We start from the raw sequence: 27876 nt of genomic DNA on the forward strand, positions 1-27876 counted from the left end.
CAAAGTGAGGCTCTGGTTGATGGACACGCGCACGCGGCACGCTCAATCATCAATTGGCGCTTAAATCCCATATTGGCTAGTGCAGTTATTATGTAAGCAACTTTTCGAGCACTAATATGCACCGAGCACGTGATTACTAACCTCCCTTTTTCGGCGGTGGTGGGACTCCTCTTCCTCCACTGCCTTATATTATCCCTCACCATCCTCTTGCTTCACTCGTCACTCAAAATTCCACGGTCAAACCCGGCACCGGGGAATCTTTATCTCACAAACGAGCTCGGTGCAATCCGCCAAGCTTTCATCTTCTTCCCAAGCTCTGCTTTCCGCCAATCGCCATCTTCAGGCAAGTTCGGTGTCAGCCAGAACGAAGATGATGCTTCGGCAGGTCCACTCAACCATCGCCCTCGAACGACGTTGATGTTGTGGGTAGTGGCTCGCGTCTGCCGTTGAAACAAGAACCTGCAACTGGCTCGGTTTATTATGTGACCGCTTTCGTCTTCAGGACGTTTGGATAAGGCCTCCAATTCAGGCCCGCTGGTGCTGCGAAGCCAAGGGGTCATGTAGCATCCTCCGACTAGCTTTCTCCACAGGAACGAATGAATTACAAATGCCGGGCTGTTATGTGTCCCTCGAGTTCTGTATAAATCGAATCACAGACTCGTCAGTAAGTTATGTGCTCATTTTCGCTTGAGTCGGCTCACTTCTAAATATCGAATCTCGTTTCACATGCCAGTCATCAGGCATGGGGTCTTTATCCAAGTTCACCATCCCTCCAGAATTCGAAGCTCAACTGCGCTATGTCGAACCAGTTGATCAGCGCTCTGATGAAGAAATTCTGGCCTCGTTAGAGCAGTACAAGCCTGTCACGTCCGAAAAGAACATCTGGGCCTTCTGGGATAAGGGTATTGGCGCAATGCCGAGTTGGTGCCAACGTAATGTTGTCAACTGGGTCCGACTTTGTGGGCCATCATGGGCAGTCCATATCCTCAACTCCGTACCAGGCTCTCCCACGAATGCCCTCAAATATGTCTCGGCTGACCTCCTCCCCCAATCATTCGTCACTGGCACGATGACAGGGATTTACACCGGACCTCATAGCTCTGATTTCCTGCGAGGAGCATGCTTATATTCTCACGGGGGAGTTTATATGGATACCGGGAACATCTTAATTCGCGATATTGATAGGATATGCTGGAATGAGCTTGCGGATCCCAGTTCGCCTTTTCAAGTCTGCGCCCCAATCATGTACGGGACGACCATGGCAAATCACTTCGTTGCGAGTCGCAAGGGCGATCCCTTTATCAAATGCTGGTGAGTGTTACGCAAACCAACCTGAAACCTGCTAATACACATCCCGTAGGCACGATCTGTTCGTCTACTTGTGGAAGGATCGTCAAAATCATGAAGGCTTGATCCATCATCCTTTAGTCTCATTCGCATTGACCCAAACCTTCGAGGCAGCGGAACAGGCGAAGTACGCTTGGGATTTCAAGGTGAAACCCCAAACAGTGATGGAGTACATCAGTCAGGTTCTGTCCTGGCAAAGACTTTGTATGCTGGAAAATGCCAGGGATGGGTTCAATGCGACCGAGTACTGGTTGAACAAGGTGCTCATTTTCGACGCGCTGCAGGAAGACTGGGGAGCAGAGGCCACGATTGGCTTCGGCGGCTCCGTGCTTTTCAACGCTCTGGCAACAAGACTCGATGCGCCAAAGGGCTCTGAGGAATACAAGACGGCGAACAAGTTAGTCTGGCGTCTTCTGACAGAGTCCTCCCTGCAGAAAATCACCCATGGGAAGAATCTGACCACGACGCCTGCAGCTGGTGTGCTCTGGGAGGAGCCCGGCAATGAAGACAAGGACCATGAGCCAGGGACTTTTGCCGAGCTACTCCGGTACGGAACCGTTCACTTCCAACAGACAAGAGAAAGCATCCGGTATCTGAAGGCTGAAAAACCACAAGAGACGATGAAGAAGGGACTTCTCGAGCCTTGAGCCAAAAGGCCTTGGAGACGGCGCTTAGTATTTCCGCTGTCCGCGAAGGTTGTCCCCTTCAACTGTCCTTGGCAAACAAATGGCTGTGTCAAAGACCGAAGGACTATTCCACAAGGGTGTGCGTGCCGACATCGGCGCCCCCTCGTGCCCACTGAGCCACCTCCACGGAAACACCGCGTACCCGAGGAGCGAAGCTACAGTATGTAAGGAGTGATGGACTTCTTTATCTGATAAGATCATCCATATCCCTTTTCCCTTTGCCTTGTCCGTGACCTCGAATCCGTGCTGTCTTCCAAAAATGTTTACAAGATTCCTTTTCTGTCTCAGACTGCTCGGCTTCACCCTCTCCCTCTCTTTGCAAAGACTCGGCATTTATCTATCCGCAAATATCCACCGGCTCAGGTACAAGTCCGTCCCGGAGCCGCGCAATGTGGTGGTCATAGGCGGCTCGTTCGCCGGGTATTTCCTCGCGAAGCGACTCGCCGAGTCCCTGCCTACGGGATACAGGGTGGTCTTGATCGAGAGACATTCCGATTTCCACTTCACGTGGAATTTCCCCCGCGCTACAGTCGTCGCAGGGCAGGAATACAACGTCTTCATCCCTTACCCTGACGCTAGCCCACGGGGTGCGCCTGATGGAGCATACGTTTTCAAGCAAGGCAATGTCGTCGCGATCGAAGCCGGGAAAGTCGTACTACAGGATGACTCAGAGATTGAATACGAGTATCTTGCCATCGCGACGGGGTCGAGCTCGAGGTATCCCGCGAAGCTGGACACGAACGACGCGAACGAGAAAGCCAGCTGCACGAGATTCTTCCAACAAGAGCAACAGCGTGTGGCGGCTGCCCGGGACATCGTCGTCGTCGGCGGTGGCGCCGCGGGCGTGGAAGTCGCCGGGGACATCAAGAGCAAATATCCCCAGAAAAACGTCAGAATAGTGCATTCTCGGGAGAAATTGCTCAATAGTTTTGGCGAGGCGCTTCATGATATTGCAAAGAAGGCTCTCGAGGACCTCGGTGTGAAGCTGCACCTGGGTGAGCGTGTTATTTCTGGCCTGGACGGGGACAATCCCAAGCAGATCACGCTTCGCAGTGGCAATGTCATCCAATGTGACATGGTGGTAAAGCAACCTCTCTCTTTCAAGCCACAGAACCCTAACATAACCTGCGCCAGCCTTCTCCCTTCCTATACATACATTATATATGCAGGGGCTAACTAAGACCACCAGATCCGGTGCACAGGCCAAAGGCCCAACTCCGACGTTCTTAGGGAGTTCTCACCATCCTCCGTCTCCGCGTCGGGCGCCATCCTTGTGGAGAAGACCTTACAGATCCGAAACGCGCCGTCTCCTAATATTTTCGCGCTGGGCGACGTGGTCGACCTGTCCGGTCCAAAGATGGGCCGCGCCGCCACGATGCAGGGGTTCCTGGTCGCAGAGAACATTGTACAGGCTATCCGAGGGAAGAAGACGAAAACTAGGACGCTGTTGTTGAAGAAATACACGCCTTCCATGGTCGATTCATCTATTGAATTGACGTTGGGCCTGGTAAGTTGTCCGTCATAACTCATAAGTCATGTCCTTGTCGTTGTTTTTCGTCTACTTCCTTCCTGCCTTGCGTTTCCAATTTTGAAAATGCTTCTCCCTCAACAGAGCTAACACCATGTCTTCTCTCTCGGCTCTGAGCAGGGTAAGAGTGTCATGTTCATCAGTGACGGCAGAGAGAACATGTCGATTCGGAAAACCATGCCCGACGAAGCTATGCACGCGGCCCAGATGTGGAAAATGATGGATGCGCAGCACTCACCAGTTGCCAATGATCCTGGTGACAGGACTGGACGGTCGCCGGCGGCTTCTTCAAAATTGTAGCTGCCTCGTTGATCCCAAGCTCGTCTGAAGTCACGTCGGCGAAGACCGTTCTGTGTTTTCGGTCATGAAAGGATTTGTGTGCGTGAGTTGGGTGGGAATCTGCGAGGACTATGGTACCAAAGGCGTCGAATTCTCTGACTATGTGCAAGGGTGCAACTAGGATCTGCAAGATATGAAGCTCATCTGCTCTCCTCGGTCATCACACAATACTTCGTCATCTCTCATTCTAAATACCGAGGAGATCAGTGTGCACAGTCCGTCTCACGTCGCAGCCTCCGGCGTCGAAAGCACTGCCGGCCTCAATGAAATGCGATACTTGACCAGCTCCGGATCCTCATACTGGGCCATCCACATCGGATCCATCGTGATCTCCCACTGCTTCATCCGACTGATCAGCTGCGCCTGTGGATCCTCCAGGGCCTTGTACATCCGCGCATCCGCTTCCTTCTTCTCCGGCGTGGCCATCGCGAGCCATTGCTCCATCTTGTGCTCCCGGGCCACGTCATCGATCTTCCAGATCCCGAGTGGATCGTCGCTGTACCCTCCAAGTTGACACACGCGCTTATTTTCGATGGAAAATTCGTTTGTGAAGTTCAACCACTTCTCCCGACGGGCTTTGGCCCACGTATCAAGTAGTGACTCGGGAGCTTTCCCATTGATGACAGCGGCGAGAGCGCGACCTAGAGGGCCAGCGTCTAGGAGGCCCGTCGTCAAGCCCAGGCCTCCAATGGGGTTGTTACTCTAAGACGTGTTAGTAGAATCGCAAAAGACATCAGGCAGGAATGGGAGGACTCACATGAGCAGCATCACCGGCCAACATTATGCGTCCCAGTCTGAATGTCTGCGCACATCTCTGATGCGGCTTGTACTTGTTCAACTGCACCAACTCGTAGTCCACCGGCCACACGGGGAAGATATGTTTATAATGCTCATCAAGCTCGGCGCGTATTTCTTCATTCGTCAACCCTGCTCTAACGCCAAACGCTACCCGCCAAAGTCCGGTATCGTCAAGAATGGTGACCACGGCCCAGTGCACTGGGTCCATGATCAGGTTTGCCGTGTTAAACCCATGTTTAAAAAAGTCAAACCGCACGTTGGTGGCCACAAAGTCTTCTTTAGGCCAGGAGAAGCCTTCGAAGGGGATGTTGGACAGTTTGCGAACGCTAGAGCCAGCCCCATCTGCTCCTACCAGCCAGTCGCAAGTATAATGAGTTTCTTGGTTAGTGGTAGGATCTATGGCGGTCAGAGATACCAGACTTTGCTTCTCGTCCTGAGAGATCTCGGTGACTTTCTGGTTGAATCGCACTTCCGAGTTATATTTTGTTGTGAGGTGGCGGAGGAGAATGTCTGCGAGTCTTGGCTGAGGACAATTGATTCCAGAAGGGAAGAGGCTTCCTCCTTCTCTCTTTTCCACATGGGCGACCTTTTTGCCTTTGATCCAAAATGAAATCACGTCGTTGATGACAGACTCCTTTCTGACGTCGTCTAGGGTGCCCGTTTCAAGCAGTTCTGCTTGCGCACATGGTTGATATGATGCTGCACGAGGAGATTGATCGACTTGATGATTCCTCTCGAGAACCAATACAGGGACTCCGAGCCTTGCTAGATTGGTGGCAGTGGTTAGGCCAACGGGGCCTGCACCAACAATAATGACACGATGATGCTCCGCCTTGGAAGGACCGATTGAACCCATTTTTGGGAATATGAAGGATCCAACAGCCGGGGACGAGGCTCCAAACAGACCTGGCACGAGGTTTTCGACAATATTTTGTGTAATGATTGCTGAGGAACCCACCTTGATGCGATCTTTACGGTACACTTCTCCAAAAACCCCACAAACCTCCTTCCCCACAATCTCCCGTTACCGACCATTCGGAGGGCCATTCACTCGGGCAAGCGTATGTAGCTGTCGATTGTCGAGGGCTTTCAAGGTTATTGCCGACCAGATGGGAAACGGCAAATGCACCTACTCCACCTGTGTCACTAGCAGGGCTGGGAACATGTGGGGGACCCTGACGCGGCCAAATAATAATGTCTTTTTCGGCCCCGTCCATTGTGTTTGGCATTGTGGTCAGTAGTAGGCATTTCAGTCACTGACCAACAATCACCATGGGCGAGCCAAGTGAACCTATGGTAGAAAGATTTCTCGGAGATCAACATGATTGTCAACCTGCAACCGACCCGAGACGGAATCGAGAATTAGCAGCTGCGTTCAAGGACAAAAACATTGTAATCGCCGGTGCTGGTCGTGGGATTGGAAGAGCCACCGCCGAGTTCTTTGCGCACACGGCAGCCAAGTCACTGAGTCTGATGGCGTTGGAGCTGCACGAGGTCGATGAGACGGCTAGAATATGCAAGAAAGTCAACCCACAGCTTCTGACCAAGACCGCCGCGTTCGATGTCAAGGAGTATGCAAAAGTGGAGCAATTCATCGACGAGGTCGACCGGGAATTTGGGCAAGTTGACGTGCTGTTCGCCAACGCAGGCCGCCCGCCGCAATGGCTGGCGACTTGGGAGTCGGACCCCGGTGTGTGGTGGGACACCCTCGCCGTGTCTCTCCAAGGAGGCTTCAACTTCGCGCGGGCAGCTCTTCCAATCATGCGACGGGAGAAGAGCGGACGGATAGTCTTCACGTCAAGTGCTGGCGCCCATGTGAGCAACGGCATGGGCAGTTACGCCCTGGGTAAATTGGGCCTGGTGCGTTTGGCTGAGATCCTCCACCACGAGAACAAAGACCACGGCATCAAGGCATTCGCGATTCATCCTGGTGCCATACCGACTCGATTCTTCACCGACTTCAAGGAGGCAGCAGAGGGAAACATCAAGGAAGGCAGCTATGTGTCCAAGACCCTGCCAGGAGAAGAAAAGTCGGCGAATATCGCAGTCAATTTTTTCAAGGATGTGACATGGGACACACCACAGATGCCGGCAGGCTATGTGGTCTTGCTGTCCAGTGGACAACTGGACTTTATGTCAGGAAGGTATATTGATTGTTCCAGAAAGGTCGAGGCGTATCTGGCAGACAAGGACAAAATCATGGCCAAAGACCTACACCGGGTCAAGCTGGTGGTCGACTCGGACTGGTTTATCCCTCCCGCCAAAGAAGAGCAGGAGTTTGGCGGTGCTTGAGCTCCTTATTCGCGGCGCTTGATCACCCCGCAGGCAGAAAGCAACTCTCAGTAATTCAAATGCAGACGACGTGTAGAAGGTGAAACTAGAGAGAGAGCAAAAGAACAAAAACAAACTGCATGAGTAGCAGTCTTGGTCCGCCGTACCTCTACGGTCAATTTTTCTTGGCATCGAAATGCGGTTCAAATGACGCATTTCAAATGCCACTTTCATTTTGTGCGTGGCAACAATGACTTTTTAATTGACTCTCTCCCAGCAAACACTGTTCACCGTCCTCTGAAGTTCGTTTTCTAAAATCTCTGCAACAATGTCGAGTGAACATGCAAGAGGGATTGCAGATGGCATCGCTCCTTCACACACATACGTGTCAAATCATGGCTATGTAAAGCACGATGTAGCACCGGGTCAGAGGAGAATAACGTTGGGCCAGTTTATCCAAGAAGATGACGACGATGACGTTGAATACGATGAAATCTCAGACGCCCAGGGAAACGGCAATGAAGAAGAGGACCTCTATGACGAAGAACTGGACCGGGACGAGATCCTCGACCCTGAGGACCTTGCAAATTCCAACCCCACCGACCTGACAAAATCTTATAACAGACGGAGACGCCTCGAGGAAGCAACTTCAAACCCGAACATCCCCCATTGGCAGTATCCCAAAGCAAACCCTCAACAAAGACCGTCCCAAGGATCGGCCTTCAACTTACACCGCGAAATGAACGAACTCAAGTTTTCCGGCTGGAATGAAGATGAGGATGGCTGTCGCACCAAAGACAAAGATAAAGACAAAAGCGAGCGCGCAACGTCAGAGCAAGTCCTGGACCCCAAAACTCGTCTGATCCTATTTTCGATGATCCAGAAAGGGATCGTCTCCGAGATCCACGGGACCATTTCTACAGGGAAGGAAGCGAACGTCTACCATGCCGTCGCCATGTCTGAGGACGACTCCCAAGAAGATGTCCACGTCGCCATCAAGGTGTACAAAACCTCCATCCTCGTCTTCAAAGATCGCGAAAAGTATGTCACAGGCGAGTTTCGATTCCGCAAGGGATACAAAACCAGGGACAACAGAGCGATGGTGAAGATGTGGGCGGAAAAGGAAATGCGAAACCTGAAGAGGATCCATGGAGCGGGGATTCCTTGTCCTGAACCGCTCTATCTTCGACGGCATGTTCTGGGAATGAGTTTTATTGGGCACGGCAAAAAGGGGAAAGCGGCGCCTCGGTTGAAAGACTTGGAGTTTGAAGACGGAGAGGACAGCACGAGATGGCGGGCACTCTATGTCGATGTGGTGACATACGTCCGAATCATGCTGCAAGTCTGCAAACTGGTCCACGCAGACTTGAGCGAGTACAATATTCTGTACTACGAGAACAAGCCGTATATCATCGACGTGAGCCAAAGTGTGGAAGGGGACCATCCGCGAAGCCTGGACTTCTTGCGAATGGATATTAAGAACGTTACTGATTTCTTCCGACGAAAAGGGGTGAATGTGTTGGCGGAGAGGAAGGTGTACGAGTTCGTGACCAAAGCTCCGGCGTCTGCTGGCCGGGGTCTGGAAATTGTCGAGCTGCGGGGGGAAGTTGACAGGCTGATGGCGGAGCGGACGGAGGACGAACAAGAAGATGAGGTCGACAACGAAGTATTCCGCCAGCAGTACATACCTCAGACGCTGGATGAAGTGTACGACGTGGAGAAAGATGTAGAAACCCTACACATGCAGGGCCGAGAGGCGCTAGTGTACAAGGATCTCCTGGCGCCGCTGAGAAGCGAAGGTGCTCTCGCTGCGGTCGATTCAACGCCCGTCCTAGTCCCGAGCGACACTCTCTCCTCTGACGTCCCAGACCAAGGATATCTTGACAACGAAGGAGGCGGCGCTGCACTCCGGCCGGACGGCTCGGACGGCTCAGCTGCAACCGACGACGACAATGACGACCACTCCGAATCCTCATCCGACTCCTCGTCGCCAGGCCGGCCGCGCGGGAAACGGTTCCAGGACAAGGACGCCAAGCGCCAGCACAAGCAGAGGGTCAAGGAGGAGAAGCGCGAGAAGAGAAACAACAAGATGCCCAAGGCCACCAAGAAGAAGCTGGTCAAGGACTCGATGCGGCGGAGTAAGCGGTGATATGATGGGCGCCCAATAGCATGATTGATTGCGAGCGTACGATGTATCTATGCACCCATGGCCATCGCCCATTGTCTATCGCTAGGTGTCCCGATATCGAAGGCATAAGGCAGAGGGCAGAGAGCAGAGAGCAGAGAGCATACTCGACGATCGCTTAGTTGGTGATCGACTAATTGGGGAAGTGACCCGAGCGTCGCCATGCTTTTAGCGCTTCTACAGGGGTACAAGTACGAGGTACATCTCTTGCATCTAACCTATTCCGTTCTAGCGTCTCCCCTCCTCTTCCTCCTCTGACATCATCCTCCTCGCCGCGCGCACGTGCAGACACATGAAGCAGTGATGATCCATTCGCTCCGCGAAGCATACAATAGAGAAATCACACCACACAAGGAAAAGAAGAACATTTTGTCAATCGTCTAAATCATCCGGCTCCCAATCTCCCTCTCACGCTTTACTTTGCTCGCACTTGCTCATCTCTCTCAAACTCATTGTCTACCGTTGTCCAAATCACCGGCCTAGCTGGTGTGAGTCCTCCAATACCATACCGAGCACAGAGTCTAAACGCAGTTGCAATACGAATCATGTATCCCACCTCGCCTAGAAGGCAGAACATGTTTTCGCCACATGGAAGCCGGGGTCCATGGTGAGACAGATCCTCTCCCCCTCAAACCATTGTGGTCGATCATCAAGCATACGAGGCTCTGCTGGGATGGATTGCTCTAACTTTGGGACAAACCCTCATCAGGAGATCGCAAAAAGGCTTGCTTCTCGCGTTGGCGGGGGCCGCGGGCCTGCTTTACTACTGGCGATATTACCGTGTCACCAAAAGTGAAAAGGAGCAGGAAAAGAGGGAAGGTCTGAAGAGAGTGTAGGAGCAGTACTGTTCGCACAAGGCTGTCACCGTACAATTAAATGTCCAAAACTGGCATCTGGTACTGGGGTTATACCCCCGAGCCTTGAGGCGCTATTTTCTGGTCACGACGAGAAGTGCTTACTGTCCTTACGGCTCTGCCAGGGTCATAATCCCTGGTGTCCCAAATCTAATTGTCGGGTTATTACAATAGAGCCGTAATCAAGTCCCTCCTGTTTCATGGTGAATGTAGTGGGACACACACTATCTCGTTCAAGTGCACCGACAGCAACTCGATCCTGAATTCACAAAAATAATCAGTTCCTCGGTCGGAGAATAGAGGATGATATCAGATAATGCGTCGAATAGGCGTTCAGTGCTCTCTTTGAATATCATAGTCTGGCCAGGTCGGGCAGTGAGAGGTTGAGGAGGTGAACTCAATACAACCATCATGCCACCCTCGGGCCTGTCCATAAAGACTCATCTCAAGTGTTGTGTTTTCCTAGTGTCGTCATGTTGTTTGGTGTGGTGAGAAACCGGGGTGGAGGAAAAGACAACTTCTTACTTACCGTGGTGTTGGGGAAACTCTAGGATCCAGATCTGTCATCGTGTGCCTCTTCCACCTCTGCCAACCTTCAACCTCCTCAAGGCCTCTTCCACCGTCCTTCTTGGCAACTCTGGCACACTACCAACCTCTTCTTCATCTGCCCTTGCGATGGAATATCGGGGCGGTAACATATTCACGCCACTCCAAATGTCACTGGGCAAATACTCGCCCAGATCGTTCTTGAATTCTAGCCTCAATTGTCGATCCGAGTCGTACATTTGCTCCAACTGAGCGTGCGCCTCCGCCACCACTCTTTCCATCTGTTTCTTGACGGTCCTTCGTCGGGCAACTTCGACGATCAAGCCGTCATAGGCATGGAGAAAATTGGCATAATACTCGCATAGATCCTCCATCCCGCCGATGCCGTCTTCAATCTTGGCCTTTTCTTCGTTCCATTTCAATGCTTGCCGCGCTATCTCAGCTACATACCCGGACAGGCGTCCTGAGATCTTTTCCAGGAGCTTGAATGCCGTGGCTACATCCGCATAGATGTTTTCTTGCCGTTCACACCATTGATGGATCTTGTCGAGCTCTGCTTCCATCTCGGCATTGCGGTCTTGAAGTTCCATGACCACTTCGTCGACTTCCTGAGCGTCGTTCTCGAGCACCTGTAGCATCTCAAGGCGTTCCTCTTCGTTCATGGGTTGCGCCGGGGCGCGAAGGTCGTCCATGCCCAGGCCAACGGTGTCCTGGAGGTCAACTCCTTCCCCGGTATTCATGGTCTGGAATACGGCTTCGCCGCCTCCTTCCGTGTGTTTGATGGCTGTAACGCACAAGTCAAAGTGTTTGACCAGACTTTCCAGCTCCTCTGCCATGATCCGGGCGTGGTTCTCTAATAAGGTGAGGATGTTGGCAATTGTTGCAGGCTGCTGTAATTCACTGTCTGTGCCAGAGAGGTCCCCTCTGCCGTTGAGTACTTCATTGATGGATTGCAGGTCCTCTTCCAGGGTCTGAATGGAGTGGTTCATTTCATTCTGCGCTTGCTGTACATTGTCTATGGCAATTTCCATTGCGTGTTTGATTGTTTCGACACCGTTGTCGTCCACAAAATCGTGCAAGGTCTCCTTACCTGGGGCATGCTCCAGCTCTCCTTCCGTCGAAGGTTTGAAAGCATTTTCAATTCTTGTCTGCTTCAGCATATCTATGGATTGGAGCAGCCTTGCACCGGTCTCATCCAGCTCTTTGATCACAGCCTGAAACTCGTGCTGGATGCCCTGCGCCGCAGTCTCTAGTTCCAGTTGAACTCCACGAAGAATCTTCAATTGAGATGCCAAGGAGCGACGAAGGTAGGTGGCTTTCGCGAGGAGAGCTGTGGTGGCCTCGACGGAGGCACGTGCTTCGGTGAGGATGGTGGTAGCCCGGTGGACGAGATGAATGCTGCCCAGAGATCGTTTAGCGGCAACCAGGTAGGACACTAGAGTCTCGACAGAGGCCGGCGGAGGACTGGAGGTATGCACGGACTGCGACGGAGAAGATCGAGCAGAAGTCGTAGGGTGAAGAGATTGCGCCATGACAGGGTCAAGTGAGGACATTGCTTATTTCATCTTTGGTCGAGAAAGGAGGAGGGAGCAAGAGAACTAGCTCTCTCTATCTCTCTCTCAGAATGGTGGTGAGCTCAACGTCGACCGCCACAAGTAGCCAGCCGCAGCAGCGAGGTACACGAGAGGGGACAATTGTTAATGCTGTACCGAGTACTGTGTATGGCGTATATCCTGGAGAAGAGTTAATTCACAAATCGAGCGCGAGAAAGGCCCCTGGTCAGTGTGGGGTAGAACTATGGAACCCGTAGGCTGATGGCCAGTGCCTCAACAGACCCTCCCGTTTTGAACCGGAGAATGCGTGCCGTGACGCGCCCAGAAAGTCTCAGGCGGAAGGGGAGAGGACCAGCTGTCTGTAGTTGAGCCGAGGGGGAATGCAGGAACCAGGGCTGGTGGTTGAATTGTTGACTCTGTGATGATGCTCTCGATGGTGAAAATGGCGTGCGCGATAACGCCATCGGAGGCTGCTGTGAGCGCATCTCGGGCATTGACCTGGCTGACTCAGGGAATCGCGGTGGATGGCTCTGGCGCTGCCCAGAGTTGGGCCTTTGGGCGACCCTCAGGCCCCAAATGTGCGGAAACTATCGTCACCCCCGGGGGCTTAGGCACTAGGCCCGGCGGTGCGCCAATCTGGCCGCCTAGAAATGCCCCCCAGAACGCCCAAACCCACAGCACTTGACCAACTCGGGTCCCGCTAATCAGCCTCTTAACCTCTAACTGCTTCTTCTCGCTCGGTGGCGTCTCCTCCTCCTCGTTTCGAGCCATCACCATCACCCATCTGGCATCCACCATCGCCTCTGACTCGCATGTCGGTTCTCGAAAATCCGGGTGTCGGGGATGATATTCGCCATTCTCAAAGGTCCTCGCCTTCTTGAGGTTCGGAACCTTTGTAAAGCCCAAGCACCGCATTTCGCCATCTTGCACCATTCTGATCCTTCTGACGAGCAATCCTACCACTGACGAGCCCTCCCCCCCTTGGTCACTCCTTCCATGAGCGCAGTCTCGTCAGGTACTTTACCCGCTGGCGTCCCCCCACCATTCGGATATCGGGGTTGGTCCTCTAAATTCCTTTTCTTGTGTCGCATGAGCGGAAATATTCACGACTGTTTGCTAGACGAGATGTGAAAATACCTTCAAGAGACTTTGAATAAACCTCGTCATGCCATTTGATCTACTCGACAAGCACCACCAAAGGGGTGTTTTGACGGAAACGGAATGGGAGGAACCAGCCAGAAAAAGACTTCGAACGAACTCATCTGAAGACCAGGGAAGACATGGGGCCACAAAGGACAAGAGCATCACGATTGCTTCGACTGCTAAACATGCCGACCAGAACGTCGCTCCGTTCCTGGCAAAGCACATCCCTTCTCAATATGCGCCGCTGGGCAATGCTGGCAAACCTGCCACCCACCACTATGATCCCATGAAAGATCCCAACTCTAAATTCTGCTATCGACACCGACCTGACATGCTGTGCCGGCGACAAGCAGACGAGCCGTCGATGGACAAGCTGCAGAAAGAATTAGATACGTTGTCACAGGAAGACCGGCAGGGCATCGTCCAAATGTGGTCCTTGTTCTCCGCAGCTCCCTCCAAACATCGAAATCTCATGCTGCAGGGCATCCTGGCTCAGTGCTGCTTCCCACAACTCTCCTTTCTCTCAGCTAACGTGCGAGAACTCATCCGGATTGACTTCATCTCTGCCCTACCTTCGGAGGTCGCCTTCCGCATTCTTTCTTTCCTCGACACCACGTCCCTCTGCAAGGCTGCACAGGTGTCGAGGAGGTGGAGACAGCTGGCAGATGATGACGTGGTTTGGCACCGAATGTGCGAGCAACACATCGATCGCAAGTGTACCAAGTGTGGATGGGGCCTGCCTTTACTGGAGAGGAAAATGTTACGTGCTACCAAGAGGCAGATTGAGCTGCGAGCGGCAAGCAACCTATCACTTGACTCTGACCCACCTACTTCATCGCAGAGTGTCGAAATGTCGGACACTGAAAGCCACCACGACTCCTCGTCAGATGGACGACTATCTCCAGTGGTGAGCCGACGGCCGCCGCTTGGTACGAGCGAGAGTGAATACTATAGGAGAACCAGACCTTGGAAGGACGTCTACAAGGATAGATTCAAGGTTGGCACCAACTGGAAGTACGGCCGATGCAGTGTCAAAATCCTCAAAGGCCACACAAACGGAGTCATGGCTCTTCAATTCTGCGACAACATACTCGCCACGGGCTCATATGACGCAACCATCAAAATCTGGGACCTGGACACTGGCAAAGAGCTGAGGACGCTGACTGGTCATACCATGGGCATCCGTTGCCTGCAATTCGATGACAACAAACTCATCAGTGGCAGTCTAGACAAGACTCTCAAGGTTTGGAACTGGCGGACAGGCGAATGTATCTCCACATACAACGGCCACACCAAAGGCGTTATCGCGGTCCACTTCGACTCTAACATCCTGGTATCTGGCTCAGTCGATAATACTGCCCGTGTGTGGAATTTCCAGGATCGGTCAGTCTTCACACTCCGAGGGCACACAGACTGGGTCAACTCGGTCAAAGTTGATTCCGCATCCCGCACCATATTTACAGCGTCCGACGACTGCACGGTAAAACTTTGGGACCTGGATACGAAGAAATGCATCCACACTTATGAAGGGCACGTGGGACAGGTGCAGCAGGTCTTTCCTCTGCCAGCCGAATTTGAACCTGGCACCAACGAGCAGGAAGAAGACGAGGAGCAGTTGTCGGACCCTGGAACTCCCAACAGCTCCACCACCGTCCTGGACGAAAACGGCGGGTTTCCCATCGTCTCCTCCAAAGACCTCAGCATCAACAGCCTGTTCACTTCTCAGCCTGATCGCACCTATCCGCCCCATTACATGCTCACCTCGGCCCTCGACTCAACAATCCGTCTGTGGGATGTCCACTCTGGTCGTTGCATACGAAAATTCTTCGGACATGTTGAGGGAGTATGGGCCGTGGCTGCGGATACGTTGAGGATCGTCTCCGGAGCGGAAGACAGGATGGTCAAGGTGTGGGACCCTCGCACGGGAAAGTGCGAGAGGACATTCACGGGACATGCAGGACCTGTGACGTGCATTGGGTTGAGTGACTCGAGAATGTGTAGTGGCGGCGAAGATGGGGAGGTCAGGGTCTACAATTTCACGGGCTGATTGATTATCTCTCGGGTATTTTTGCGATCTCGGTTGGGACCAACAGACTCTTGTTGACATTTCTACGCGAGTTATACCGACCCTTGCTGGATGTTGGGATTGGAACCTTTGGGAGAGTGAAACCATAAAAGCATGGCGTCTGGCGTCTTTCCGTCATCAAGGCATCCGATGACTATGGGAACAAATGGGGATAAATGATGAATGCTGCGCAAAAATGGTTCAAGAGATGTATATGTGTATGCGATGACGGGATCAAGCCCAGGGATATTTTGTTTTCGGGAGGTCTAACCATGATACCAATTTGCTTTTGCTGCTCCTTATTGAACTTGGCTATATAGTATAAATCTCCATCGACTCAGAGTCAGGCGCATCTCGCGAGGCAGATAAAACCCAAAAGAGAGATGATTGATTTGAGTGACCGAGTGGTTCACGGTGTGAAATTCCCCGAGAACCTTGTACCTTGTACATAATAGGAGTTGGCCTCTATGAATCACGTCCTCGGTACTTAGCGCTTGGTACTCCGTACCCCGATTACTCGCGAACGAAAAGTCTCATTGCCATATACGGATTGATCCCCAAGGGTGAGTGAAAGCCGCTTCAATCTAAGTTTTAATTCACAGAGGAGCAAGGAAAACGAGACATAGGAACTTCCATCGCAATCCCACAGCCTTGTCGTACGTGGGCTAACTTGTACCGTGACCTCCGATCAACACTCTTTGCATGTGGCTGACTACTAGTTCGGGCTGAGACGGAAAGCCGTCTGAGTCTGACTGCTCCTTGGCCTATCAGGTCTTGACAGTGTTGTCAAAGGCATTCAGGGCACCGCCACCAGTTTTTCCAAAGATTCCAATGGAGGGAGCGTCTTGAGATGTCCTGAAGGCAATGCCGACATTCCGGGATCAGGAGGAATCTCTATATCCCAGAATCGCTTCAGATGGTCCTTGATCACATCGTAACAAACTCCAATTCGGACGATCTCTGGTGTTGGTCCACTGAAATTGATCATCGTCGAGCTCCTCCCATGATACCCAAATTTGACGAGGCCATAGTCGATCACGATATCCGCAATGTCAAGAATTTCTTGGTTGATGTCCTGGACAACATACTTGGTTCCTGGTGTCGCCCCGTCAGTCACTCAGACATGAGAAGAGAATTCTGGAACGAGAAATACCTGTACCCGAGATATTGGCAGAACTACCCAGCAATGGGAGCTTGGCTTCCCGCATGAGGTTCGCGAGCTCATCCTGGAGCGCTCCTCCATTGATCAACATAGCAAGGGTTCCGTCAACGGTGAGTGCATCCATCGTTGGTTGGTCGATGTGCTTGAACATTGGATGGTCCTGGTCGTATTTTGCAATGACTGCCAAAGGTAGGTCGAAGTCCTGAGTCAAACAGCGAACAATCTCTTCATGCTCAGGCTGCATAACGTGCAGCTCCTGGTGGAGGGCATAGTTTCCGCCCATCGCGTGTCGTTTGTGTGCGCCGCGTCTTTTGGTTTTGAACATCTTTTCTAATGCTTCGGTGGTGGAGCTTGCAAGAGCATAGCCCATGGAAGACGGGATGATGGCTATTCCTCCGGCTGAGATCACCTCGAACACCCTTCTGGCGTCTGCTTTAACGTCTGGTGCACCCATGCTGGCGCTAATGGCGAAGGAGACCCATTCACACAAGAAGCAGAAGAAAAGCGACAGCAGGCTTCTCAAGGAGTGCGCAGTACAGTTGATCCACGGCTGGTCTTTTTCTATCTGGCACTCTCATCACAAGGGAAGCCGTCATCGGCGTTCAAAATGCCTCGTGGTAGCTCCGAGGCCACCCCGATCGCCTAGCTTTCTGAGGAGCCAAGCTGGTGTTTGTTGAACGGATGTGATGCTTAAACCAGGTATTGCCTCCGGACCCGAAGAGTGTTTCAGCCTGGACCGCATGGTGTACTCACAATATACAGAGAGCGGCAGAGTGTGGAGAGCAGCAGGTCATTCAGACCGCTTTGGCCGAAATCTCGGAGTTTGAAACTCTACCGAAAGTGAGCTCGACCTACATTGCCGAATTCCGGAGTCTGGAGTGCGTGGAACCCGAACAGATTGCTCCACTACATGCTCTCTTTCCAACCTTCCTGGGGTCATGCGTTCCCCGTTTCCTGGGGTTGCCGAGAGGCTCCAGGTCATACTCTATCTCGAAGCTACACGACTCATGATTGACGACTATATATTCACACCAAGGTCGACACTCTCCCTTTCCCAAGACACCCGTGGCATTTTCGTCCTGTCCCACAATGGATCGTTCTTCCAAAGATATGGATACCACTTCGATACAGAAGGAACTCGCTATCGAGGCAGAACTTGTGCATGCAGATGTGGATGGTGCAGACGTGGTGCACCATAAGACCAAGAAGGAGAAGCGCCTGGTCTTGAAGCAAGATCTCTCAATCGTGGTGCTGCTCGCTGGGTGTTACTGGTTCGCTTACCTGGTATGTCCTGCGTGCGTTGCCGAGACCTGGATGGCTAAACATCTTACAAGGACCGTGGCGCTCTCGGGAATGCTCGAATCATGGGGTTTCAAACCGACCTTGGCTTAAGTGGTAAGCAGTTCTACAACTGCCTGATGATGTTCTGTAAGTGCACCAGAGTGCAGCGTGTTGCCCCAGCATATTGCTAAGGAACAGCTAGATGTTGGGTATCTGGTCTTTGAACTACCCGCGGCGCTGAGCCTGCGTCTGTTCCATCCGAATTGGGCCTATGGCACCGCGGTCATCATCTTCGGTATCCTTGCCACATCTATGACAGCCGTCAGATCCTATGCGCCGATCATGGTTATTCGAGTCCTCCTCGGTTTCGCTGAAGCTTTCGTACAGACTGGTTTCGTCTTCCTTTCATTATGGTACCGACGTGAGGAAGTGACAACCCGTGCTGGTACAGTTCCTGTGACCAAGAGTTCCTGGCCTCAGCTAACTGAGTCTAGCCTTTTACTTTCTAGCTACGCCTGTCGCCGGCGCGACGAGCGGACTGATTGCCTACGGCGTTCAACGCAACTTGGACGGCGACCTAGGGAAAGCTGCTTGGGAATGGTTCTTTTTGATCGAAGGCATTCTCACGATCGTTTGGGGAATACTTGTCATTTGCCTCCTACCCAAGCTTCCGGAGACGGTAGCCAAGAGAGGTAGCGTTCTCTTCCGCGATCCCCAAGAACACGCACTCATCCTTCAACGAACGGCTGCTGCCCGTAACACGCCGGACGCAAAGCCGCGATTGTTCCAAGTGTGGTGGGCGCTCAAGGATGCGAAAACCTGGCTGCTCGCAATGGCTATCGCCGCCGCGTCTTTGGATGTCGCTGCCTTCGGGGCATTCCTGCCAACCTTTATTCATCAGTTCGGCTTCTCTGCATGTAAGGCGCTGACAAATCATGAGTCACAAACAAGAGCTAACCAAGCAATAGTGGACACCCAGTTGTATACAATTATCCCCTATGCTTTCGCCACGGTATCAGTGCCAGTAGTATGTATTTTGGCCGACCGCATCGACAAGCGAGCTATACCGTTCCTGATCTGCATGGCTGTCTCTGTGATCGGCTTTATTATTATTCTGGCCACGACCAACAAAACCGCCCTTGTGGCTGGCTGTTGTTTCATAGCCGCAGGCTGCTACCCTGCCATCGTGGTCTGTGCTACTTGGCTCGTGAACAGCCATGCCGGCTACACCAAAAGATGCACTGCTTGGGCGGTGGCACAGGTCTTTACACAGAGCTACAGCATCATCGCTACTCAAGTCTACGACAACTCGCCACGCTACTTCAAAGGCCACGCCGTTCTGCTAGGCCTCAACCTGTTAGGTGCGCTCTCGGCGGCCATCAGTTATTTCTTGATGAAGCGAGAGAACAAAAAGCGAGATCAGATTGCCCAAGACTTGATTTCACGAGGAGAGCAGGACCCAGATAACTCCAAGACTTTCGAAGAACTCTGTGACTATCACCCCCAGTTCCGATACAAAATCTAGATTGTATGCAGGGACCGCTGTTGGATGCAGCTCGCGAGCTAGCTGGCAAGGCTGACTAGAACAGGATTGGAGAGTTTATTGTGGAGCTTTTAGCGGGGCACCCCAGAGACTAGTGGGGACTAGTGCACGGCTCTCCACCGCGTATTTTTGAGAACGGCCGAGGGCCAAGTAAACTTGTAACTCGTATGCTCCAACCCCAATAATTACTATGATATTCTCCTCCACAATGCATATTCCCACCGTTTCCGTCCACATGCCAAGTCATCCTCGATATTACTGAGAGGCAGAACCATTCATATATTAACAGACTGCTGGAAATACATGTTGGTACCTCATAGTGAAGCGTGACCTGTTGTGAAGCTTTGGACAATGGCGGAGGGCTTAGGGAGGGTGCGATCATGTTCCGAATGTCGAATCCAGAAGGTGAGAACATGCTGGCTCCCATCGCCGGCAGACCGGTGTCTGATCCTCGTGTCAGCTCAAATGCGACGCCCGCACCGACTACTTGAGACCATGCACGAGATGCAGGAAGAAGAACCTAGTCTGTGAGCTCTCTCGTGGGATCAAGAAAAGCCAGAGGAAAACGTAAGGTCTTGTTGCCTTGACTGTGCTAGTCCACCTCTAACATAGCCGACAGAAAAGCTGAGTTGGTCCGAGAAAACGCTAGCCTTCACGAGCAGTTGCGAAGCAGTAAATCCTCCTTGAGCAAGACAGAGATTCGTGCTACAACTCCTTCGCCTCAAAACCCCAAAGCGACGACCCCTGCATTTCCACCCCAATCAGGCTCTCAAGCAGGCCATGACGGCCAGGTTTCAGATATATCAAGCCATGCTGGCCACGACTATACGCCATCTATTGATGCCCCAGGTGTATCGACAGGGACAGCGGCGGATAGCTTCCAAGTCACGCCGACAACATTAAACATTGACCACATTGGTCGACGCAAGATCAATGATTGTTTTGTGCTGTATGTCTCCTTTCCGCTATGTTCCTCCTAACAATTTGTCTTACGTAGAGCAGCTTCTTTGCACACTATGAGGTTTTCATTCCTGGGTTGTTCGATCCCAGCATATCGCCTGAGCAATATTACGAGCGATCTCCCTTTCTGTTCTGGTGTATTGTTGCGACAGGGGCACGCAGGTTTGCTGATGATCCCACTCTTTTCCAGCGAGTGGTGTCTCAGGTGCTACAAATCGCGTTAAGAGCACTCTTCTCTTATTCCAACCCTGTTCCAACTATTCAAGCAGTCCTTATTCTGTGTTTGTGGCCGGTCCCGACCAACACAATGTTCCGAGATTCTTCACACATGCTGGCCGGGGTTGCCATGCAACTCGCTGTGCAGAATGGTCTCCATATATTTGGTCGCGAGCAAGACTACTCGCGTCAGAACATCGATGCCGCGAACAGTGAGGTGACTTTGCGCTTTCGTCTGTGGATCCATTGTGTTGTAACGTTCCAAAGGTGAGCTCCTCTTGAGAGAAGAATTGCCCATCGGGCTGACAGCCAGCAGCATGAACCTAGTTGGTGGCTTTCCATGCTGGACGACATCCGAACTGAATAATTTGGAATCCGATCTACTACTAGAGCGCACTCTTCCACCGTCATTACTCTATAGGTACCGGCTTCATAAGGTACAAACTGACGCAATTCAAGCAATTACCCAAAGCACGCAACTCCTTGAGCCGAATTGCGGGCCACCCTTGAACTCACTCATCGACATTTTCGATGCACAAGTCAAAGCGTTGGTCCCTTCCTCCAACGTGGGTATTGGTACGTCAATTCACCAACATTCTGTGTACGTTCTACTGATTTACCAAGATGCCCTTGTTCAGAAATGCACTCGCTTGGGTATCAGGGCATTCCACTTCTTTTCGGCACCCGATACGGCACGAACTGCTGGGCTTGTCCAATTATACGCCTTGTGCTGCAGCGTCCTCGACATGCTTCATGATCTTGACATTGCTGACGATTTCGCCCTCTATTCAACTCAATGGGTGCACAGAATGTTGATGATGGCCTCCCACAGCATCCTGAAGATCACCCGCAGCGAACTTCGCGCCCATGTGGACGTTGAGCACGGGGAAAGCGCATACTTCAAAGCCATCATGTTTGCAAAGAAGCGCTCAGCTGAAAACAACGACTTGGACTCAAGGAGTGCCATAATCTTGACTCAGCTCTGGGCCAGCGATTCTGTATTCTGTAAGAGAGATGGTACTCTCATAGGCGACCGTCTGCGCATGAGAAGTCGACTCGTAAGTGTTGAGTGTACGTGGAAGACGGCTGCCGATCCAGTCTGATTGATGTGATTAGTTTGCGAGCGTCATGTTCGACACCTTCTGGCACTGGAGAGCAACCTTCGGCAACTGGAAAGCGAATCCGTACAAAGCAGATGATGATGAAGCTGAAACATTTACCGAAGGCCAACAACCAGCCACGCATTGGGTATCACCCTCAGTCTTCATTGAGCATTCTCCGCAACCAGGAGTTTCAACCACGCCTTCGGCGCGTAATGCATCGACCCTTCCCGGCCCAGTACTTGACTTTGACACCCTTAATGCCTTCCCGGACTGGGAATGGGCCGCTGAAGTGCCCTTAGTGGACGGCATCGACTTCGCCGCGATGTCGCAGTTTCCAGGTGTAGAAGTCGACTAGATCATGTTTCAAGGTAAATCTGAACCCATATGCCAGGCGGACATTAGAGCACGCTTTGAGCTATTGGGCACTCAGATGCCGTTATCTTCGAATGCTCGCCACTGGTACCGAACAACATATACTATGCGTCCGTTGAGGCCCGAAACCGGGCGAACTTAGACTTCTTTTACGCACTGCGAAGGGAAGATCAATTGCTGAGATCGCTTTGAACCAGCCGAAACTGCGAGATCTGAAGGTCAGCAGCAAGATATTCCACACGAAACACTATGGATAGATCGATCTCCCACTGCGAAATTTCGGCATCTGCTATCGATCAGGGCGCCCTTTCCTTTGTTCGGTTTTCACAGATAACCTTTGCAATCTCTGACAACGCAATATGTCCCCAGGTAGATGCCACCAAACCTGTCTTCCGAAGAAGAGCGGTATGTCTGGAATGGAAAATGAGCTTGGTTGCGGCTGCTAACAGAGCGTTTCCCCTCTAATTGGCTGCCTCTTTTGGGGCAAGGCTGCCCTTCTGATCATGCCTATGTGATCGCTACGCCGTTCTGCAGAAGACGACGGATGCCTCGACATGCGACACGCTAGACTTTCGGCGTGGAATTTCCAAGACTCGGCAAACGGGGCGAGTTGGGGTAGGACTATTGCTGATAGTCCTTGGCATTGCCGAGTCAGGTACTGTGGCTGAACTCTGCAATGCCGATATCTCGGACTTTCGACATTCCCTCGGAAAAGCGCCCAAACCTTGCGGTTGACAGTGCTGCATCTGAAAGGCATGATCATAATGGACAACGCCTTGGTTCGAGTTGAGAGGACCAAAACATACTGGGAACTTCCAACATCCCAAATGGATTCCATCGTCTGGAGTTGACCAAAGCGGGTGTTGGGGACGAGGAATTATCAAGGCCTAGGGAAGGCTTTGGAAATAGAAGGTGTGCCGAGGGTGAGTAAAGCGGCGAGCTGCTCAGTCGGTCACGTGCGGCCAGCTCGCCAGGTCTTTCTGGGCTCGCAACTTGCTTCTTGAGCTGAACGAAAAACCTCACTGCGATGACCTAAGGAAGCACCCGTCCCATGATATGTAAGATGGTCAGAACCTAACAAGTATTTTCAGCTGTGGCTGATGTCTCCATTTGGCGCTAATGTTTGTCTCCCTGGTGCTTGGCATGCTTGTGACGTATTTTCTTAACCCTATCGGCCGTGGTGGTAGTGGTCAAGGGCCTGTTTTCGGGTTAATCTTCATAGCCTGCAACATGTTGAACTTGTCATGAGACCGAAGGTAAGTCGAATATGTGTATATATGGCTGATTTGGGAGCTGGTTAAAATTCCAGAGGGCACGCTTTCGATTCACGGTTGCAGTCTGACACAAGAAGGGACCATGAAAGTTATCATTATTGGAAGTGGATTGGCGGGGCCGACAATGGCCCTTGTACTCAAGCGACATAATATTTCCTGTAAAGTCTTCGACCTGCGCGACCAGGTTGCTTTTGATGGCGGCTTTGTCGCCCTCGCTCCCAATGCGCTCCGCGCACTCGATCGGATCGGAGTCTATGGTCGAATCAGGACGCAGGGCTGGAACTATGAGGAGTTCCAATTTCTATCGTCCAGAAACCTGAGCCGCATCGCAACGGTACTAAATGGCAGCCAGCGAAAATATGGATATCCAGCACTCCGGATATCTCGGGGTATTGTCCGGCAGACACTGCTGGATGTTCTTCAGGAGCAACAGATTGAGCTGTTCTTTAACGCAAAATGCGTGCAGTTTGAAGAGACCGACCATTCCACGGTCATCGCAACCTTTGCCGACGGGCACATTGAAGAAGCCGACTTCTTGATTGGCGCCGATGGGATCCATTCGCGCGTCCGCAGCCACCTCGACCCCAACGCAGCTCCCACATTTAGCGGCCAACTTGGAGTCGGCGGCTCCCTTCCCAAATCCAAGCTGCCAAAATCAGGGCAAGAAATGTACATGCCGTGTCTGATATTGGGCAAGTTGAATTCCTTCATGTTTATGCCCTGCACATACAATGGGGATCGTGTTAGTTGCTTCGCAACCGTCGAGGGCGAGGATCAGAGCCGGGAGGAATGGACTGAGCTCCAAAATGACAAGTCCGCTCTATACAAGATATTGCAGTCCCACCACGAGAACGAGACGTGGCCTGACGTTGTCCATGTCGCCTCGAAAAGCGTCGACCTAGCCTCACTTTCCCTATGGCCGTAAGTGGATCTTCTACCGACGACCCAGAAAACTGGGCGAAGGCTGATGCTTGAGAAATAGTTATTACAAAGTTCCCGAGCTCAGCTCTTGGTCAAGCAGCTCTGGCAGGGTATTCGTCATCGGCGATGCGGCCCACGCCATGCCTCCAACCGGCGGACAGGGTGCAGCGATGGCCTTTGAGGATGCGCTCACTTTGGCCAACACCCTAGCCCTTCTCGACAAAAAGGAGTCGGCTCCTCATCAAGACCTGCTTACACAATGGCAGAGCGCCAGGAAAGACCGTGTGAAGAAGATCCTCGCCTTCACCTCCAAGGGAGGTGATATGAGAAAAATCTTCGGCGAGCACGTTCCAACAACTCGTCAAGGAGTGGGTTATGTGGGCGTACTTCCTGCTCAGGGGGGAGAAGGCTGGTGTGTCGTGGATTTACGAGTATGACACTGAGAAATTTGTCTTATGATTGAGGGCCTTTTTGCTGGGATTTCGCTTTTTTTTGTGTGTGTGTGTTTTGTGTATGTGGAATACTCAGACGCACTCATCTCAGTAGGCTCGTAACGTATCTTTGGTATCAGGTTGGCGGGTCTGAGCTGCCATGTATCAATACTTTGTCAAGAGTGAGGAGCAAAGAGAGAAGGCTACCAGGCCCAGGCAGAACTCCAGGGCCGCCGAAGGAGCGCTTACTCCCTAGTCTTGTCACATGCATGCGAATCACGAATGCGCAAACGGGTCGGCCCACACGGGGCGTGCAGGGGCCACCACTCACTGAGATCAACGGGCCGCCAGCTTGAAGTACTCGGAACTTGGTTCTCGTAAGCAGCTTCAATCGAAGAGGTGATTGGTAGGCGCGGATACCGGACCGGCCTGGCTTTTCGGCGGAGCAGAAGCGTACTCGCATTTCAAAACGTCTCTTAATCCCTCCAAGGTTCGCAACCAAGTTCAACCGAATATTTATTATACACTGACGGACAGTTGATTGACGGCAAAACCTCTACAATTGTGCTTCATCTCGTCCATCCAGTCTTCATTAGAGTGTTACGAGTCACACAACATGGCAGCCCAAACCGAGCCCGAGATCATCTTGTACGACCTGGCCTGTACCAAGAACGTCTGCTTCTCCCCCGTCGTGTGGCGCATCCGCCTCATGCTCAACTACAAGCACATCCCATACAGGACCATCTTCCTCGAATTTCCGGATATCGAGCCCACGTTGAAAGGGCTGTGAGTTGCGATCATATTCGCCCTCCTTTGGCACCTCGGTCTCCCCTTTTCCCCCTCTGGTCCCGTTCCCGCCCCGTTCCTTTTTGCACTCTTATATGCCCTAAATGCACAGGTCCAAACTCTCTGATCGCGCGTGGATAAGCTACCTCTAACCTGAAACTTCTTCCAGCGGCCTGGTCCCCAGCGAATCCGCCGCAGGATCCAAGATCAAATATACTGTCCCGGCAATTCAGCACGTGCCGAGCAACACGTACATGATGGACTCGGTTCCAATCGCGCAGTTCCTCGAGTCGACGTATCCGGATCCGCCGGTTCCCTTGACGTCGGAGCTGGGTAGTGAGATCGAGGCCAAAGCACGTGCCGTGATCGGCAAGGTCTTCTACACGTCGACGATGCCGCGCGAGATAAACATTCTGTCCCCTCGTTCGCAGGAGTACTTCCGACGCACACGCGAGGCCTCGCTAGGGCACCGGCTCGAAGACTTGCTCGATCCAGACAAGGAGGACCAGAGCTGGGACGCGGTAAGCGACGGCATGCGCGCTGTTGGCGAGCTGATGCAGACACACAAGGCCGATGGACCGTTTGTGTTGGGTGCTCAGCCGAGCTACACCGACTTCTTCATTGCAGGGTCCCTCCAGTGTGCGAGAGTGGTGGACGAGGGTGTCTTCCAACGAAATGTCAAATACCCTGGCTTTAGGGAGATTTATGAGGCGTGTCTGCCTTACATGGAAAAGAAGGACTGAACGGAGGGGAGAATCGTGGTTCTGTTGCCAGTCAGATGGATCTCAGGCTACCTAACTAGCTCCTGAAGTTGCTGCTATAAGTTAGCTGAAGTCTCGTTGATGTGCATAACCGAGAAATATAGCTTACCCAGAGCTGAAGTCTTTTATCTTCAGCCGTTAGTTGCGCCCGATCAATCTCCAAGTCCGTTCAAGTTCTCTGGCGCTCTTGGACTGTCAAGGTCCTTTCTTCCCAAGTGCCTTTCACAATGAACTGAACGGCAGTGACTGGTTTTTTCTGGCTTAATCGATGAACCTAGAAATGGCTTGTTCTTCAAGCAAGGGATTCCATTGGGGTTCTATCAGAAGGGTGTGATTTGACACAGTAAGGTCAAGCCCCTGACCGTCACAGGTCATGGATACGAGTATGACTTTCAAGGTATTATCTCTGGAAAATAGCTGGAGAATACGGTCTCTTTTCGTGCGCGAGAGCCGACCAATCCTCAGTTTGGATTTCGCCCAACAAATACTAGTGGGCTAAAGCAGCCAATACATCACTTCCTACCATCACTGTATGCACACCCATCAGACTAGATAGCTCAAAGACTTCCATGATCTCCTCTGGTTTTGCGCCGTATTTGACGGCATTGCGGATGTGCAATTTCAACCCAGGCACATAAAGATGCGTCGTAGCACAGTCGATGGCGCAATAAATGAGTTCTTTCATTTTGGGATCAAGGCCACGACACAGCTGGGTGTCATTCGTTGACTGTTTTGCATCCTGCCTAGTACGAAATGGATAAGATGAAAATTCGGTATAGGCTTCGAAGAAAAGGGGATCAAGTTGGAGGACTGGATCCCAGCTTGAATGCCAGTAACCACGCTTGGACATGAAATCGGATTTCAGCTTCTCGCGCTCGGCATCGAGCTTGTCAACTGGAATGTTGTCGATAATCCCTTCTTCCTGCAGAACTTCGTTGAGAAGAGGTACGCCGACGTTGACTGCGTGGATCCCCAAGACAGAAGACAACTCAAGGACCTCCAAAATTTCGTCCCTCGTCGCGCCGGCTTTCAAGGCTGCCTCAGTGTGGGCATGAATGCCTGGGCTGAACATGGTGGTGCAGGATGCACTTATGCTGAGGAGGATGAGCTCCTGAGCCTTGCGCGACAAGTTTTGATTACGTAGAGGGATCGAACGTAACTTGAGGTAGACAGAGAAGTACCCTGGGTCCAGGGAAAGGACATTCTCCCACGACGACGACCAAATACCACCCTGAGATATGAATGTAGATTTGAGGGTTTCTTGTTCAGGAGACAGCATTGTGACCACAGGTGATAGTGACAAATCCGACTTTCTTTAACTCGGCCAGGATTTCGTCCCTGATCTGGTGCAGAATATCTTGTATCTGAACTTGATGCAACGCAGAGACCGCAGGGCAATGGCAAAATGGCAAAGACAACTTAGGGGGCAGGTTTCAAATATCTCCCTGTCAACCCATGAGGTGGAAGCTCGACTTTATTCTCCATGACCACGATCACTCGTAGGTGGAGTTTGTTTTAACCTCGGTAAGTACGAGGTATTCTCCGCCCCAAAGGTCGAATCCAACCAACTGGAAGTTTCATGACCCACAGCATACTATTTGCTCCAATTTAGTTTGGTTAAGCTGGCGGGTCAGGAAATGCCACAGCTCAGTTGTGCCACGCCCAACAGAACACTCTGTATCAGAGGCTGAATATTGTCCCATATTTTCGCATATAATTTGTTAATAAAATAGTCATCTCAACCCTTGACC

At 52.0% G+C, this 27876-nt stretch overlaps 14 protein-coding genes across 14 annotated transcripts; 9 read left to right on the plus strand and 5 right to left on the minus strand.

Annotated features, from left to right (window-relative positions):
- Positions 1 to 742: 742 nt before the first annotated feature.
- Positions 743 to 1994, plus strand: Z519_05852 (uncharacterized protein; the record flags this gene model as incomplete). The annotated part of the gene is made up of 2 exons (XM_016763592.1): positions 743 to 1311; positions 1361 to 1994. The coding sequence occupies 2 exons, from the start codon at positions 743 to 745 to the stop codon at positions 1992 to 1994; spliced, it is 1203 nt and encodes a 400-aa protein (XP_016619916.1).
- Positions 1995 to 2292: 298 nt separating this feature from the next.
- Positions 2293 to 3861, plus strand: Z519_05853 (uncharacterized protein; the record flags this gene model as incomplete). Its single annotated transcript, XM_016763593.1, has 3 exons — positions 2293 to 3114; positions 3223 to 3540; positions 3682 to 3861. 3 exons carry the CDS (start codon positions 2293 to 2295, stop codon positions 3859 to 3861), a joined length of 1320 nt encoding a protein of 439 aa, XP_016619917.1.
- A 261-nt stretch (positions 3862 to 4122) lies between these two features.
- Z519_05854 (uncharacterized protein) lies at positions 4123 to 5554 on the minus strand (the record flags this gene model as incomplete). The annotated part of the gene is made up of 2 exons (XM_016763594.1): positions 4123 to 4602; positions 4658 to 5554. The coding sequence occupies 2 exons, from the start codon at positions 5552 to 5554 to the stop codon at positions 4123 to 4125; spliced, it is 1377 nt and encodes a 458-aa protein (XP_016619918.1).
- A 416-nt stretch (positions 5555 to 5970) lies between these two features.
- Positions 5971 to 6990, plus strand: Z519_05855 (uncharacterized protein; the record flags this gene model as incomplete). Its single annotated transcript, XM_016763595.1, has 1 exon — positions 5971 to 6990. One exon carries the CDS (start codon positions 5971 to 5973, stop codon positions 6988 to 6990), a length of 1020 nt encoding a protein of 339 aa, XP_016619919.1.
- Positions 6991 to 7297: 307 nt separating this feature from the next.
- Positions 7298 to 9118, plus strand: Z519_05856 (uncharacterized protein; the record flags this gene model as incomplete). The annotated part of the gene is made up of 1 exon (XM_016763596.1): positions 7298 to 9118. One exon carries the CDS (start codon positions 7298 to 7300, stop codon positions 9116 to 9118), a length of 1821 nt encoding a protein of 606 aa, XP_016619920.1.
- Positions 9119 to 10571: 1453 nt separating this feature from the next.
- On the minus strand, positions 10572 to 12086 carry Z519_05857 (uncharacterized protein; the record flags this gene model as incomplete). Its single annotated transcript, XM_016763597.1, has 1 exon — positions 10572 to 12086. One exon carries the CDS (start codon positions 12084 to 12086, stop codon positions 10572 to 10574), a length of 1515 nt encoding a protein of 504 aa, XP_016619921.1.
- Positions 12087 to 12614: 528 nt separating this feature from the next.
- Positions 12615 to 13040, minus strand: Z519_05858 (uncharacterized protein; the record flags this gene model as incomplete). Its single annotated transcript, XM_016763598.1, has 1 exon — positions 12615 to 13040. One exon carries the CDS (start codon positions 13038 to 13040, stop codon positions 12615 to 12617), a length of 426 nt encoding a protein of 141 aa, XP_016619922.1.
- Positions 13041 to 13272: 232 nt separating this feature from the next.
- On the plus strand, positions 13273 to 15297 carry Z519_05859 (uncharacterized protein; the record flags this gene model as incomplete). Its single annotated transcript, XM_016763599.1, has 1 exon — positions 13273 to 15297. One exon carries the CDS (start codon positions 13273 to 13275, stop codon positions 15295 to 15297), a length of 2025 nt encoding a protein of 674 aa, XP_016619923.1.
- Positions 15298 to 16111: 814 nt separating this feature from the next.
- On the minus strand, positions 16112 to 16931 carry Z519_05860 (uncharacterized protein; the record flags this gene model as incomplete). The annotated part of the gene is made up of 2 exons (XM_016763600.1): positions 16112 to 16410; positions 16469 to 16931. The coding sequence occupies 2 exons, from the start codon at positions 16929 to 16931 to the stop codon at positions 16112 to 16114; spliced, it is 762 nt and encodes a 253-aa protein (XP_016619924.1).
- A 635-nt stretch (positions 16932 to 17566) lies between these two features.
- On the plus strand, positions 17567 to 19283 carry Z519_05861 (uncharacterized protein; the record flags this gene model as incomplete). Its single annotated transcript, XM_016763601.1, has 5 exons — positions 17567 to 17761; positions 17812 to 17905; positions 17961 to 18203; positions 18253 to 18675; positions 18727 to 19283. 5 exons carry the CDS (start codon positions 17567 to 17569, stop codon positions 19281 to 19283), a joined length of 1512 nt encoding a protein of 503 aa, XP_016619925.1.
- Positions 19284 to 19681: 398 nt separating this feature from the next.
- On the plus strand, positions 19682 to 21935 carry Z519_05862 (uncharacterized protein; the record flags this gene model as incomplete). The annotated part of the gene is made up of 7 exons (XM_016763602.1): positions 19682 to 19706; positions 19762 to 19828; positions 19921 to 20250; positions 20304 to 20744; positions 20794 to 21053; positions 21102 to 21535; positions 21594 to 21935. The coding sequence occupies 7 exons, from the start codon at positions 19682 to 19684 to the stop codon at positions 21933 to 21935; spliced, it is 1899 nt and encodes a 632-aa protein (XP_016619926.1).
- A 1373-nt stretch (positions 21936 to 23308) lies between these two features.
- On the plus strand, positions 23309 to 24584 carry Z519_05863 (uncharacterized protein; the record flags this gene model as incomplete). Its single annotated transcript, XM_016763603.1, has 2 exons — positions 23309 to 24147; positions 24209 to 24584. The coding sequence occupies 2 exons, from the start codon at positions 23309 to 23311 to the stop codon at positions 24582 to 24584; spliced, it is 1215 nt and encodes a 404-aa protein (XP_016619927.1).
- Positions 24585 to 25194: 610 nt separating this feature from the next.
- On the plus strand, positions 25195 to 26107 carry Z519_05864 (uncharacterized protein; the record flags this gene model as incomplete). The annotated part of the gene is made up of 2 exons (XM_016763604.1): positions 25195 to 25364; positions 25534 to 26107. The coding sequence occupies 2 exons, from the start codon at positions 25195 to 25197 to the stop codon at positions 26105 to 26107; spliced, it is 744 nt and encodes a 247-aa protein (XP_016619928.1).
- Positions 26108 to 26525: 418 nt separating this feature from the next.
- Positions 26526 to 27404, minus strand: Z519_05865 (uncharacterized protein; the record flags this gene model as incomplete). Its single annotated transcript, XM_016763605.1, has 2 exons — positions 26526 to 26612; positions 26649 to 27404. 2 exons carry the CDS (start codon positions 27402 to 27404, stop codon positions 26526 to 26528), a joined length of 843 nt encoding a protein of 280 aa, XP_016619929.1.
- Positions 27405 to 27876: the final 472 nt, after the last annotated feature.

This window comes from Cladophialophora bantiana (genome assembly GCF_000835475.1).
Source record: "Cladophialophora bantiana CBS 173.52 unplaced genomic scaffold supercont1.8, whole genome shotgun sequence".
Lineage (NCBI taxonomy): Eukaryota > Fungi > Ascomycota > Eurotiomycetes > Chaetothyriales > Herpotrichiellaceae > Cladophialophora > Cladophialophora bantiana.